Source organism: Hyposmocoma kahamanoa, unplaced genomic scaffold (genome assembly GCF_003589595.1).
Source record: "Hyposmocoma kahamanoa isolate Upper Pololo Valley unplaced genomic scaffold, ASM358959v1 68, whole genome shotgun sequence".
In the NCBI taxonomy this organism is placed as follows: domain Eukaryota; kingdom Metazoa; phylum Arthropoda; class Insecta; order Lepidoptera; family Cosmopterigidae; genus Hyposmocoma; species Hyposmocoma kahamanoa.
The window spans coordinates 287,111-301,460 of NW_020653856.1; the positions used below are offsets into that span (position 1 = coordinate 287,111).

A 14,350-nucleotide genomic window follows, 5' to 3' on the forward strand; every position below is an offset into this window, starting at 1 on the left:
ATAATGTAAAAGATAAATACGGCTTATAAATCGTATAAAACGCCTTCCCCCTACCGCCTCTAAGCATCGTTGTTTAACAAATTTACCCTTTTGTACATTTCCTTAATTACAAATAATATAACTTACTTACTAATTACTATCATTTCAATATGGTACAAAAGTTCATCACTGACTAGAACGATTTCCGCGGTGACGTCACTAACGCAAACATTGAAATAATAAACTAATTATGAATGTAAAAATTCAGTCTTTTCTGCAATAAAATTAATAAAGAGAACTCCGGTCTTTGTTAAAAGTTGGAATAATAACTCAAGTCTCTATTGTATTGTAGATAATGTTTCCTCCTGACGTTTGCTGTTCAAACTCTTTGTTTGCATTTGCAAATTTTCATTCGTATATTACTTTCAGATAACCAAAATGAAATATTTTTTACATTTCTCTTTGCTCCAAACGATAGACTGCTGATGACTTCTCTAATACTATATTTCTCCGCAATTATCAAAACAGGTTCCTTTGTCGCATCCTGTTTTCACAATCTCTACAATCCTACACGTAATAGGTACAAAGAGTTTTCAATTAAAATAATTATTATATAATATGGTAACGTTTCACTCTTCCTTACGTTAAATTTCAATCTCAAGTAAGTACAAAATCGTCGACAAAATTTTCCAAGAACAAAATATTGTCTTTGTTCTCTTAACCTTAGACAGAGCAATTTTAGTGGCCTTAAGAAGGTACCAAATGGGCTTAAATGTGCCCTGCACACAATCTTGCAAGTCTCAATATTCCACCTCGTTACAAACGTTTCGATTTAGATTCATGTTAAATTGGTATCAGCCTTTTTTAAACACAGTGATGGAGGCGGTTTATGACTTTGGGGAAAGTTTTTGTTAGCTATAATTTACTATTGTAAATTGTTAATAAATCGCTAACAATATCTGTCTGATCAATGACGTCATAAACAGTTTTCGAGGCTTGTGGCCAAAAACACATTTCACGACAAACAAAGAGGAATTGATATGAAACAGACTGATACACGTTCATGGCAAGTTGGTATAGTTGGCAAGGTCCTTGCCGCTCTTATACATGGAAGTGATGATGGGGTCGAGGTTGTGGTATTCCTTGCCGGAGCGTGGGCGCAGCGTACTTGTCGGCTGTCGGTTGAACCTGAGCACAAACGTTAATAATATGTAAATGTATTAATTAGACTAGAATTAGACTTATTAGTTGGATATTAATGAATTCCCTTTAACGAAAATAACTAAACCAAAGACAGGCATGAAACGATTTTCAAGACTTTATCAGAAATAGTTAAAAATGTTTTAATTGCAAATATCAAAAATTTATAAGCTTCCGTAGTTCATTAATTGCCTTTGCTCCAAACAGAATAGTTCATTAGGTAATCATAAGCAGAAAATTTTCAACTTAAATTAGCTACTTTTGATTTTGTTTTAAATCCTTAACTAAGTTTAAGCCAATAACTTTTCAGTTTATGGAACTTCACACTATTAATTAAACTCAATCTAAATGCCTTCAGTTTTCAATCATTGATTTTGTTACGATATTTTTTAGCGTTCATTAACTTCTATTAGTTATGAGTTTAGTGACGAAAGGAATTTTTCTTTGTGTTTGTTCGACCTTTGTATCAAATCAACAACACAAAACAAACTAGTGGAGTATTTTCACAAAAAATAGATGAATATCATGATTAGCAAAAACATCATGATGTTCAATAAAAATAAATACTTATTTGGCCTTTGTTTTCTTAATAAACTAATAAGGTTTCATTTTCAAATGAAAATTATGTTTTCAAAAATGATGTTGTTTTGCTTACCTCATGTTCGACGTGGTATCGCTGGAAGATTGTGATGACGTCATCGAAAGCGTCTCGATATAATCGGACATATCCGATGTTCCGCTCGACGTACTATGAGTGTCCAATACCCCTTAAACACAGAAAATTCCTAATGTCACTACGTAACATCTAAAAGATAAAGGCTGCCATTTACCGGCGAAAATTAATAATTATTATCATAATTTGCTATCAAAACAGTCGCATTAACGAAGATCAAACGATACGAACGCCTTTGTATCTGTGTATTTCAGTAATTTTCTAGAGAAAATGAAAACGGTGATAACGCCGAGTGACTCCGTTCAATAATTACAAAACGGCCCTTTGGGAGAGAACCCATTTATTTCTCGACTCGTATTGAGCCGCACGATTCTGGCTTTATTTTTGTTGCTCTATACATTGTATAAATACGCAATGTGAATAGATTAAGGCTGGCAAATTACGCGAAAAATTACCTTTGAATTGCTTTGGAGGAAGTACCGGAACCTCGGCTTCAGCTGACGATGACTTGGCAGATATATTACTCTTAAACAGTTGCATCGATTGGTCTCTTAATGGATCTGATGATTTCGACTTTCTGGGTAGAGAAGAATGTAGGCATCCTGACAAGTTCCCTCTCACTCGCTTGTGAATCATATGTTGGTAACGTGAGTAACCCGAAGTCAAAGGCATTTCGAACTCATTGAACTCTGTGCCTTGTTTCATAGAGCAACTTGAGACTCCGGAGTCATTGGAACTTGATGAATCTCTGTTGCCACCTGATTTGCAAGGAACACTCGATGATCTTTTGATCTGAGCATTATCAATGTGTTTATTCCTTAAATGCGGAGCTTCTTTAGAACAACTCTCTTCAGAGGTTTTGTTGTCAGATCCCAGAGATTTGCAGCACCCGTAACATTCCCTTTCATTGTCACAACGCGACGATGATCTTCTATTTTCTACAACTAAGTTCCTTAAAGTTTCTAAAGATGACGAAGTAGCGTGACTTCCAATGCTACTGTCAAACTCTTTTAGATCTTCAAGTAAGCGCGCTGAATCTACGGAGCTTGAGCGTTTTTGAAACGCTTCTTTATTGATAGTTGAAGAAGTAGCATCGAAACTTTGTGTTCTATTTCCACTATTCAGGGTTGGTATACTTAATGATTTCTCTATTTCTACTTTGTGCAATTTGTGCTCAGAATGCCTGAGACTTTGTGACCAATTAGGATTTGGGGACATCGGCGTGTATCCAGGGTTTGGCCCAACTGTTCGACAAAGGTCACGTTTGATTTCTTTTGGTGGTTCCATCAGCAGGTACTCATCACATTTGTTTTTCTTTGAATCTTGATGTTTGTGTTGTTGTGAATTTCCACATTTTGTACACAATCGCGATTTTTTGGGTAACGTTGTAGCAGTTAAGTCTAAATTAGCACTCAAGGCATCTAGTTCTGTTTGAGTAACACCTGCTTTTTTTAGCAAATCTTTTGCATTTTCATAATATTCAAGGGACAAAGCAAACTCCAAGTTTTCATAATTAGCATAAGGCCCGTTAAAGTCACGCTCACGACAGGGGTGAACATTTTGATAATTAGTAAATGCATGTTCGTTACTATCTTCTTGTCCGTTATCTTTTTCAGATATAGTTCCACTTTGCCTATTTTTTTTGCTATTGACATCTACTGTAGCGTACAGTGCCATTTCTTTGGCTTTCTTGCTGGTTAGTATTTCAGTAGAAATTTTGTCGTTAGTAATTTCTCTCTTGCAGTAAGGCAGACTTATAAGATTATTCGCCCAGTTGGTAACTTTTTGACACGGACACTCAACCGGCTGTACGTTTTCTTCACATTCGACAATTACCGGTTTTTTAATTGAGCCGAATTTCAGTATACATCCGCAGTTCTTCGTTAATACTAAGGACCCTGGCGAGGAACTTGGTGTAACTTGAAAAAGATCCTCTGCTAAAGCCTTCTTCAATCGTTTTGGCGTATCGTAGTACTCTGCGTTGTCAACCTGAAAAAGTTTCAAGTTACCTGTAGACGAAATATTTTATTTAATCTATGATGCAAGTCGATACCTAAATACTTACCTGTTCAACATGTTTGGCTTTAGGAACGTCGTAATTTTCATAAGGACCTACTTTCGGATTATTGACTGGATGGTTTTTTTCTTCCACGGCACACGAGCACGGCAACAATGCGGGGGGTTTCTTCTGCTCCAGATGTTCGGGTTTTGGAGGTCTTTGAGGAGGTTTATCTTTACATGAACACGCTTCTAGCGACTTTCTTATCATTCTTGGTGTCAGGTACTCAGTGTTATTAGAAGAGCTGTCTGAGCTGCTTCCTGGGAGAGTTTCCATTGTCCAGGCTGGATTGAAGTGTGATGTCGGAGTAAGGGCAACGGTTGACGATCGAGAAACTGCACCGAGTTTTGTGAGGCAGTTGCTGCATCGTTCTAAAGTGACGTGGTCTGCACCGTCCCATGGTGCCTTCGCCACTTTTTCCTCTGTTCTCAAAAAACTTTTATCAGCTCTTATTTCGTCTGAAGGCCAGAAAGGTGAAACCCTTCCGCAATCTTCTACAAAAAAGTTCTCTTCGTACAAAGCGCTCGCCGTATCTGGTAGAGACTGATCTGTGTTCAAGTCAGACATACGAGTACTAGGGCGTGTTTTACTGTCCTTCTCACCTGTAGGGAAGTAAATTAACTTTAATAATACACACGCTTGGTTTCATTACCTAATTCAAAAGCAGTTCAATTTAACGAGTTTTCAAATGACTCTTGTGCTAAGGAGGACAAAAAGAACTTAATAGATTGGTACTTGAAAGTCACCGAGGAGAATTCACGAGGACGCTGGCAGCAATTTGCAATAGTGGTGTCTGTTAAGTTTTGTCAGATGTGTATGATAATAAGAGTAAAAATATACTTAATAATATTCTTGTAAGTTTTTTACCACCACTTTTCCTAGAAGACGTGGGTCTGTGTAGAGAGAGGTTTCCTCTGGCGGCAAGGTCGAAGGCCTCGGTGATTTCGTGCGCCTGATCGGTGAGCAGCAGGTGTAGACCCTCACCCTTGCCGCTGTGCGATCCACCCTCGAAGCAGAAGCGCCCCTCAACTACGCCATAGCGCCTGTAATAATCGTTAAACCGATCAAATGCGACATACCTATCGTAACAAGCCAACCTACAAATTAATTATTTATCAAACTTAGTACTTATTTAATATAGTTCGGATGTTTTCGATCCAAAACCGAGTACAGTTAAACAACTGTCATTTAATTCGACGGCTTGAGAAAGCCGCGTGTAGCCATCATTGCTAGACTAGTGAGAAAATTGGATTTAGAAACACCAGAAAGTTATATTCGGTATTAAACTTGACTTACAAAGTCATACTGCATGTGGCAGTTAAATTATCTCGCAAATAACAAACTGTCTAGCTTTTACACAATTATGTATACGTTAAAACCTCCCGTGTAGTCCTTTATTATTTTCAGTTTACACTATCTCTCTCAATGAATTTCAAACGGCGCAGTTGGCGTGCATCTAGCTGCGGTCGCGCAGCGCCGCGCTCTCTGTGCGGCCGCACCGCTTTAAAAGCTCCATACACAGATAAGCGTTAATTTATGAATTTCACTCGCGGAGTGAACTAACGACAATCTCAAATGAATTACCGTCGTAATAGATTCCCATGACGTTCTCATAACGGCCAAAACAAATATTATTCTTGTACTGAGCTGTGACAGAGATAACGTTAAGTACTAACTTAAGACTCTAGATACATATTTTTTAAATGGCTAGCAAACTATCCGAAACGAAATATTTTAAATTTCAGAGCTAAGAAAATGGTTATACGCGCCATCCGGGTTGTGATAAAGAGAACATTATGGTATCTGGAGCGAGGAGTTGGCAGCCGGGTGAGGCGGCAAGATAGCATGGCCGTCGCCGGAAGCCGCGCGCCGTTAGCCTACGCCGGCGACCCGGCCCCGACTACTGTCTTAAAATTCAAGGATTCAAGTGTCAGTAGTAAAATAAGAATGTTAAACATAAAATAGTTGGCGACACATGCTTTATGGTAGATGCATCGACTGCGTTTTATTATTTTCATAAAGTCCACAATTTTATTTCTCTTTATGAATGTCTAGCCTGCACAATAGAGGTTTATATTCAGCAGTGAACAATAATTGCAACCAAAAATAGAAATAACTTAAAAATAATAATATATCGTAGAGCATTTTTATAATTAAATTTTCTTAATGTGTGTGTAATGGTCGATATAATAACAAATGATCTGATTTCATTTACTAAACGATATTTGATACAATTTCAAAGGATATAATTTACTCATGGGATATAATTAAAAAGTCGCATAACAAGAGGTTTAATCTCATGGGTGTGCTGCGAGTTTTATAATTTGAGGAACAAAGTTGAATGAAGTGTTCATATTCCAACGAGAAACTATCTAACTATAGTGAATAAAAACTAAAAAGTGAATTCTGTCTATGTCATATCTAGATGCGGGATAGATACGTCGTAATTCTTACATCTATGTTTTTGTTCGTTGCGTGTGAATGCCGGCCGCTTCGTGCAACTACCTTCGGAACTAATTGTAGATAAATTCAACTCAAATCGTATGATTTTAATTTTTGTCTACCTACATTATTTTACTTAATACACAGTGACTGGTGATGGTTGTATAGATTTAGTGCGCTTTACTATTAAGTTTTGAAGTAAGATCTTAAATTTTCTCTGTAAGTGAATTTATATTCTTAAGAGAAATAAATATTCTTTAACCACAAATTTTTATTATTTACGAGATTATTTGTTACGAGAATATAAAATATATAAAAAATATTACCTCAAATGTGCCAACTCCCACAAGCCTAGCAGTCGCGGTGGCACTCCACTGGTGAGCGCGAACCGCCGCCCCTGCAGGTGCAACCTTGCAGGTCCCACTGGTAGCTTCTTCGCCCCTCCGCCTCCAACCAGCACCAAGAAGTCACGAGATGCACCCAGTTGGCCGCCCACTTTCACCTGATAGTAGCAAAGTAGATTGATAAGTCATTGTATAGAAATCAGAACTTTCTTTCCCGCGTTTGTTCGTAGACAGTTCATGTCTGACAATGAGTTCTTACCTGCCAAGAAATGAGTTGTTCCCTAGTCTCAAAGGCCAAGACGACGATGACATCCTGGCAGATGATGGCGATGGTATTAGATTCCTTATCGAGCGTAAAGCCGGACTCGAAACCGAGGAAGTGCTGCAGCGAGAGCGATGCCTTTGTCTGGCCTTTCTTGTAACGGTCGCGTGGGTCTCGGTACAGCTGCAGGTGGAGGCAATCTGGACCAAAGGAATCATAATTTTACTTGCCGTCTAAGTAATTATATCTTTTTGATACTGAATACATTTTCTATGTGAGAAAGTTCTTTAGTACAAAGTATTAATTAGGAGTGGAATAAAGGAATCAATGTAACAATTTTCACGTGGGCACGTCATTTTTGAAAAACAATAGTTTGAATAAACAACATTCAACAACAAAAGTCAATTTAAGAAAAATATTGATTTCCTTAACTGGTGGCGAAGAATCGTTCTCGGTAATCACTGAGAGATTCACTCCGGCCAAGTCCATAAACTACGTTAACCAGTAACGACGGACACTTGACGCTCTACTCGCTTTTATTTCACACGCCTTAACGGTCCCCTGCACCGCCCCACCTCCCTTCGCCTTGTGTCCGCGTTAATTGGACCATTCCCCGGTCAGGCTTCATTTGCCCGACGCTTTTTTGCTTACTTTAGTAAGAGAAGACACTTGAATGAAGGTAAGGCGATCTGTAAAGAAACTTTCTAGAGTATTCTACGACGTTGCATCTGCAGAGTAATTCTGATTTTTCGTCGGGATTACAATTCAGGCTAAGTCGAAATTATGAACTTTCCACGAGCCTTTTCAAGAAGTTAAAGTGGAAAGATATCGGAGTGGACTCAACTTAGCTTTTACATTGCAAGTCCTAACATTGTTTATTTATTCAAAGGGTTGTTGCTATCTGCCTCTGTTTTTTCGCAAAAATCTAGTAAAATGTAACGCTCGTAAATTATTCGAGTCTTATAAGATCTCATCGTGACTTGAAAATATGTAATATTTACGTTGTTTTTTCACGTTGTTACGTGACATTAATAACTTAAGTCTTAAGTGCGTTTTGCATTGCTTGAGCTCATGCAGTTCAGAGGACTTTTAAATGCAAATACAGAATAAACAAAGGTTAAGGTTAAGTCGAAGAGGTAGAAAACAGTTGAATAGAAGTGATTTGTTGTTCTGATATAACAATATAGAGAGGTGACTATTAACTGTACCTGACGCAAGATCGGTGTGTCCCATAGGCCACCAGAACTTAGGTGTTTAGGGAGACGTCGTAAACCAAATTGTACGTGTATTTACACGGGATAGCTTTTACCACCTTTTTGCCAATCTCGGTAAATATCCGCTTCTTTATTGGCTGCCGTAAATCAACGTTTCGCAAAGACGTCATCGTACTAAATTATTATCAGCTTTTTACTGCCTGAACATTGCTCAGCGTAGAGAACGGTTGCTGCCATATTCGCTTACATAAAAATGAGAGCTCTCCTTATCCTCGGCGAATCCATTTCTGTTTTATTTGTTATGATAATGACAACCTTAACACGTTGTATTATTCTGCGATACTTTCACTTTTGTATTACCATAAGAAGTTTCGGGATGAAGACGGTGTGAAAATGTTGTCCAGGTTACGAGAAAGTGAATTAATTTTATGCCATAGCCATATTGTGAATTGTTATGTATTATTACGCACACTTATGCCGGATCCATACGTAAGTAGTTTAGTACGTAAAGCCAACACTAAGCAATCTTTGACACGACATGTCAGCAACTCGATTCAATCTCGCAATCGTTCAAAAACCGACACCCGTCTCAATCCGAGAGTCGACTCGGCGACGGCGGCGCGTGCATTCGCCGCGTCACGTAAACACATAAAATTGAAATTCCGTCGCAGTTTGCTGAAACTTTATACTCGTCAGTCGTTCTCGTAAAATAAACAGCGGAGCGGAGTCAGACCGAGATTCGAGTGCTCCGAATGTCTGTGTGAAGTTGGACATGTGAAAACCTAAAAACTCAAGTCTCAAAGGTAATTGGTAACGTTTTTCATTTTCACTCCGTAGACCGGCACTGTAACTTTGCAAATCGATGTTATGGCTCATATTTAACACTAACTTGTAGATTTAGGTAAATAAACAACATTACTAATGTACAGAAGGAATGGAAAACAAACCAGTAACATCCCTAATTAGAGGTATATATAAATAAATAAATAAATAAATAAATATATATATATTTATTTGATGATTTGATTTTTCCATACAAATGTACATTTTTTCTTTCGTTTTATTGTTCTTTAGGGGTAGTTTTAAAAATATATAAATTATCATATTAAAACTTTCTATAATAATATCCTGCGTAGTAAGATCATATCGAACACAAACTGTCATACCCTTTTTTAGGCATGTTATATGTATTAAAAAACTTGTGTTTTATTATTCAAATCAAGCATTATAGAAATTGGCATAACGAATACATTTTACACCACACAAGAAGCCCATTTTCATTTATTTCACATAGAGTCTAAATATAAATTTTGGCGTTTCGAATTGAGAGATTGAGAGAGAGAGTTCATTTTCCACAACCATTCTTTTCCTTTTCCAATATCAATTCCTAGAGCTTTTTTCTTGTTCTTCTTAAGGGAATCTGACTTCCGTCTGAGTGGTACTGTTAAATCGATCTAACAATTTCAAGGCAAGTAGCCTTTGAAATAAAATTATTTGCAAGTTTAATTTTAATTTTGTCAATTTTGGGATCTTTTTAACCTTTCTTAAATATCGTATTCATAAAACTCCTCCCATTTCGTGTTTACGTTACGAAGAGAAATCATAGACAACAAATTTCATATTTCTGTAACTATAGATAATAAAATAATAAATAAAATAAAATAATGCGTGTGTACTCGACATGGAATCTCGCAGACAGTTACATCTTGTCTCTTTAATGTTTATTATTTACAACTTAAAAAATCCAGATAAAATTACAATTTCCCCATTTTCATTAACTGCACGACCATAAACCCAGATCATTTTGCCACCCTCTAAGGGTATAGCGACTTAAAACAGCAGCATTCACCGGCAGTTTCCGCTGTCACGCTACGAAGTATCGGAATGATATCCCACCACCTTTACGACTTTTAAAAATTAAATGCTGTTTCAAGGAAAAGGTGAAAACTCTTCTGCTAGATAGTAAAAAAAAGATATTCCACAGCGCTTTGCTCAGGCGCCGAAAAGTGGCTACATAACATTGTGCAACATGATTTACTTATTTGTAATTAATTTCACTTTTATACATTAATCAGACACAATTTCAATTCACAATTTTAGTTATATATTAATAAGAATTAAATGGAATCTTAAAAATATTGTATTTTATTACATTTATATATTTGGTATTTATTTAGTATCGAAATTATTATTTGTTTAAATTACTGAAAAACATGCAAATGGCGTCAGCCAGCTGGTTATCGTACTCGCGGCACCCTCTAGGTTGTGGCTGAAAACCAGCGGCTTACTTCTGAGTATCTCATAATTGGGTGTCAGGCAGTGCTGCGACTCTACACTTTTTTAAATTATATTTCTTATTTTTCTGTTACGTATGTGTGTCTGTAGACCCAAATAAACGATTTATCTATCTGTCTATCATTTCCTTAATTGATTTTGCCGGGAATCGAAGCCAGGGCCTCACCATCGAGCGCCCACAATGCAAACTGTTAGGCTGCTTAATAATACCTATAATGGGTGAGTCATTAAGCTTTTGTTACGGTCGTGCATGTTTAGTTGTGTCAGCTCAATAGTTACACCATTATAAAAATATTGTTAACGCTAAAATCTGGTCTTCACTTATTCATGATTAAGTTACGTTAGTTAGCTACATAAAGAAACAAAACTTTAGTTAATAATGTCGATTAAGTAAGATAAAAGTTATAACGTTCAATGAAAGACGCTGATTGACTTATCGAAGAGTTAACGGCGGAGAGTAATCCAATGTCGGTGACTCGGAACTAGACCGGCCTGAACTTAGAACAAAAACCAGTCACGTGTGCTCCAAGGAAACTTTCCCTTTAATTGTGGTAATTTTTTTATTTGTACTTTCGTTTTAATTCAATTTAAGCGTAGACAATCGACAAATTAGGCATCGCACTCTCAAATATTTGAGGAAACCGAAAACATTGATTTAAAATTAATAATGTAGACGAAGTTGACACATTTAACTTTCATTGAGTTAACAACCGATAAGCACCGCAACTAGAACACACAGATTTGCATAAAGCTGAATAGATTTGTTTACGCTCTACGAAACTACGGCACGCGTCTCGCGAGAAGCTGCGCTGACGGCCGCTCATGGCTACGTTTCATCCGGGCTCAGCTACGGTCTTTTAATTCGTGGCAACTGAATACGTTTCGAAAGAGCGTTTAAGGTCCAGAAAACGTATTTGTGCGATTTGCGGTGCGTGGTTCGATGACTGCTTCAAACCGTTGTTCAGAAAGCTAAACATATTGCCTTTGCCATGCATGTACATTAGGGATATCTGCGTGTTTGTCAACATTCGTCCTCAATATTTAAAACATATGTGAAGTAATTCAAGGGCAAATATTATGAATCTTTAAGACCAACCTCGTTGCAAAGAGTAACTTATAAGAATAACTGCTTCAACATGTAATTAATTAATCAATAAATTACCAACTGCAATTTAATTGATACAAGGACATAGTTTTAAATTACAATTGACAAAATGGTTTTTGACACGTTGCTTCTATTAGTAATAAAGATTACTTAGAATTTACAAATGCTAGTTTGCATTAATTTGAAATGCAATTAACGGCAGACACCAAACATGACATCCATTAATAATTGCACATCTGCTTGCAGGTTGAATACAACGTACCTAATTTTAATTGATACCTGTATAATTACTGTAATCTGGCAAACAAAAGTATTCGATTATTCCACTCTAAAAGAACATGGCATATTTGTGTGGCACCAGCCTTACAAATATGCCATCAGCCTGGTGCCAAATGACAATTCCATTTGATATAAATAAAGGTTACATTAGTTTTTATATTTTATTCTATAAATTTCTCAGCAATGTCCATTTGGGAATCTTATTATTGAGAGTCTTTAAATCGCTAAGTATTCTGAAACTTCGTACTTTGAATGTGTTTATTCAGCGCTGTCAAAAAGACGACGCTCAGAAGTCATCTTACAAGTGGGTGCACTTAGTCGCATCTCGTCTTGCAATGAATAATAAACCCTTTCAAGTCCTACTAGGTCACAGCATCCCATCCTTCCCCCTGCTTACCGCGCCCCATCCTCCGGCTCGTTCCGGCTAATTAATTAAGTTTCGAGCACCGATGTAAGTTGCACCGACCGAACGAGCGTCCCATCGGGAATGTTTTCGCTCCAACTAAATTTTAATTACCCTCACTTCTGGAAGCTGACTATCAAAGATGAAATAATTTAAAACAATTTACCATTGTTTTGTGTATATTTGCAAACCTTTTTTAAAGGTTTACCAACTAATACAGTTGACTTTACGCGAACTTATTAAATGTTGTGCTCTGGAATTGGCAAAGGTGTAATAGAAACCTTTGGAATAAAAATATTTTTACTTCTTTGCGAATTATCGTCAGTTATTATTGCTGTTGCACATTGCTATTCGAAGTAAAGCCGACAAATTGCCTAATAATATTTGTTCGCTCCGAGCTTCTGCATGTTGAGCCCGGTTTTAACATTTTCATTATCCTACAATAACCGTTTAATTTTTTACACTTAAACTCAAACATAATCAAGGTAATGTTGACACATACTTAATGAGCAAAAAACAGGAGCCTGGGACGGTCCCGCCGTTCGCCTGAGGCGCAAGAGGCAAGCTGTTATTGCCAGCCGACAACAGCTGGATACATTTTTACGTCCCTGCCAGAGAGTAATTGTGCCTGCATTATTAAATACGAGACGGGACTTGGATTTGTGGCTGATGAATTATTCACTCGAGAAACTGACACTCGGCAGACGGTGCCGAGACATAAAACAGGAATGATTGTATAAACGGTGAGCGAAGGTGTATTTAAGTCACAGAGGATTCTCGGGCTCTGAGACAGTATTGCAAAAGATAATAAATATCTAATTAATTAAAAACGCGTAGCAAGACGGCAAACGTGTCAGGTGGGGTGATAAGTTCGGCGGTTTGACGAGGTTACAGAGAAAACTAAACTAAATTATTTGTGCGACACAGGCGTACATTCCTCGCACGTAGCGCTAATCTATTTACTGATCCAAAGTAATTACTGAAATCCATCGCGTGCTTCCCCGCGGCCCGCCGCCTCGCCCCGCGCCCTCGCCCTGTGCCTTGTCCCGGCTCGCCTAATCCATTGACGAATTCCAAACTTGTTTCCATTACGAACACCCCGTTTTTCCTCCGAGACTTACCCGATGAGTCGGCTTTGCAAACTTTACGAATACATTAGCTTTCGAGAGCGACAAAACTGACAAATTTGAGTCGGCGTCCTGTACACGAGTTTTCGTCAACTCCGCAGTCTTTTGTCACCGAATAGCATTCATTACCCTGCTGAAAGAGGCTCAGAGAAAAGTCGCGAGTTACAAAACGACAGTGTATGTGAGGCATCGGAGTCAGGTCGGGAGCCGCGACCTTTTCATTAGCAAATTGGTCGAGTAGTGAGGGTCGGGTTGGCGCCTTTGACACGCCACTCCGAAAGGGCCTGCCTCCCTGTAATTGTGGATCGGGAGTCAAATTGAACCGCCCAAAGAAACATTCCATTGTTTAGTTTGTAGGTGAGGAAAGTGGGCCGCGTCGTCACGCACACGTGAGACATTGTTCTTATGACGATTATTTCGGATGTTACGCCTGTCTCGAACCGTCGCGAATAAAATGTTTCTCCACGCCGTCTCCTCAGAGACACGAAACAAATTGTTAATGCGACCCGTTCCACTGAAACACCTTACGGAGCAAAATATTACCCGGCGGAATTATTCAAACACGAAATTAGGCTGCGTCCTTTCTTTTCAGATGCCTTTATCTATTCAATAGCGATCATTTGTTGTGACGGATACACAATGGGAAGACAGTCGACGTCATCTATCTCGCCACCGCGTAACGTCACGAGGTCGATCACTAATTTGTGGCCACGAATTGTTAATCAACCTCGTTTTATAACGACGAAGGGTTTGGATATACCACAATGATTTCTAATTACATTTCCTTTTGGATTTTATAAACAAAAACGAAAACGAACCCCTTCCATTGTTAGTAAAGGCAATAGGTCAACACTGAATATTTTGGTAAATGTTCTACTTACTCGTGCGTCTATCTTTTCGTTTTTGAATCAAATACTTGGGAGTTTTGTTTTCTATGAAAGTGGCTGTTTCCATCGAATCAAACAAAA

At 37.9% G+C, this 14,350-nt stretch overlaps 1 protein-coding gene across 1 annotated transcript in view; it reads right to left on the minus strand.

Moving 5' to 3' along the window:
• Positions 1-399: 399 nt before the first annotated feature.
• The window catches only part of LOC113232311, a 609,005-nt gene continuing 595,054 nt past the window's right edge, over positions 400-14,350 (minus strand). Inside the window, exons 3-9 of the mRNA XM_026466988.1 lie at positions 6,957-7,159; positions 6,680-6,855; positions 4,779-4,954; positions 3,918-4,513; positions 2,308-3,841; positions 1,835-1,946; positions 400-1,167 (exon numbers count right to left, since the gene is read on the minus strand). Of these exons, the coding sequence (XP_026322773.1) occupies positions 1,041-1,167; positions 1,835-1,946; positions 2,308-3,841; positions 3,918-4,513; positions 4,779-4,954; positions 6,680-6,855; positions 6,957-7,159 (2,924 nt within the window). The 3' untranslated portion in view covers positions 400-1,040. The remainder of the gene's footprint in view (positions 1,168-1,834; positions 1,947-2,307; positions 3,842-3,917; positions 4,514-4,778; positions 4,955-6,679; positions 6,856-6,956; positions 7,160-14,350) is intronic.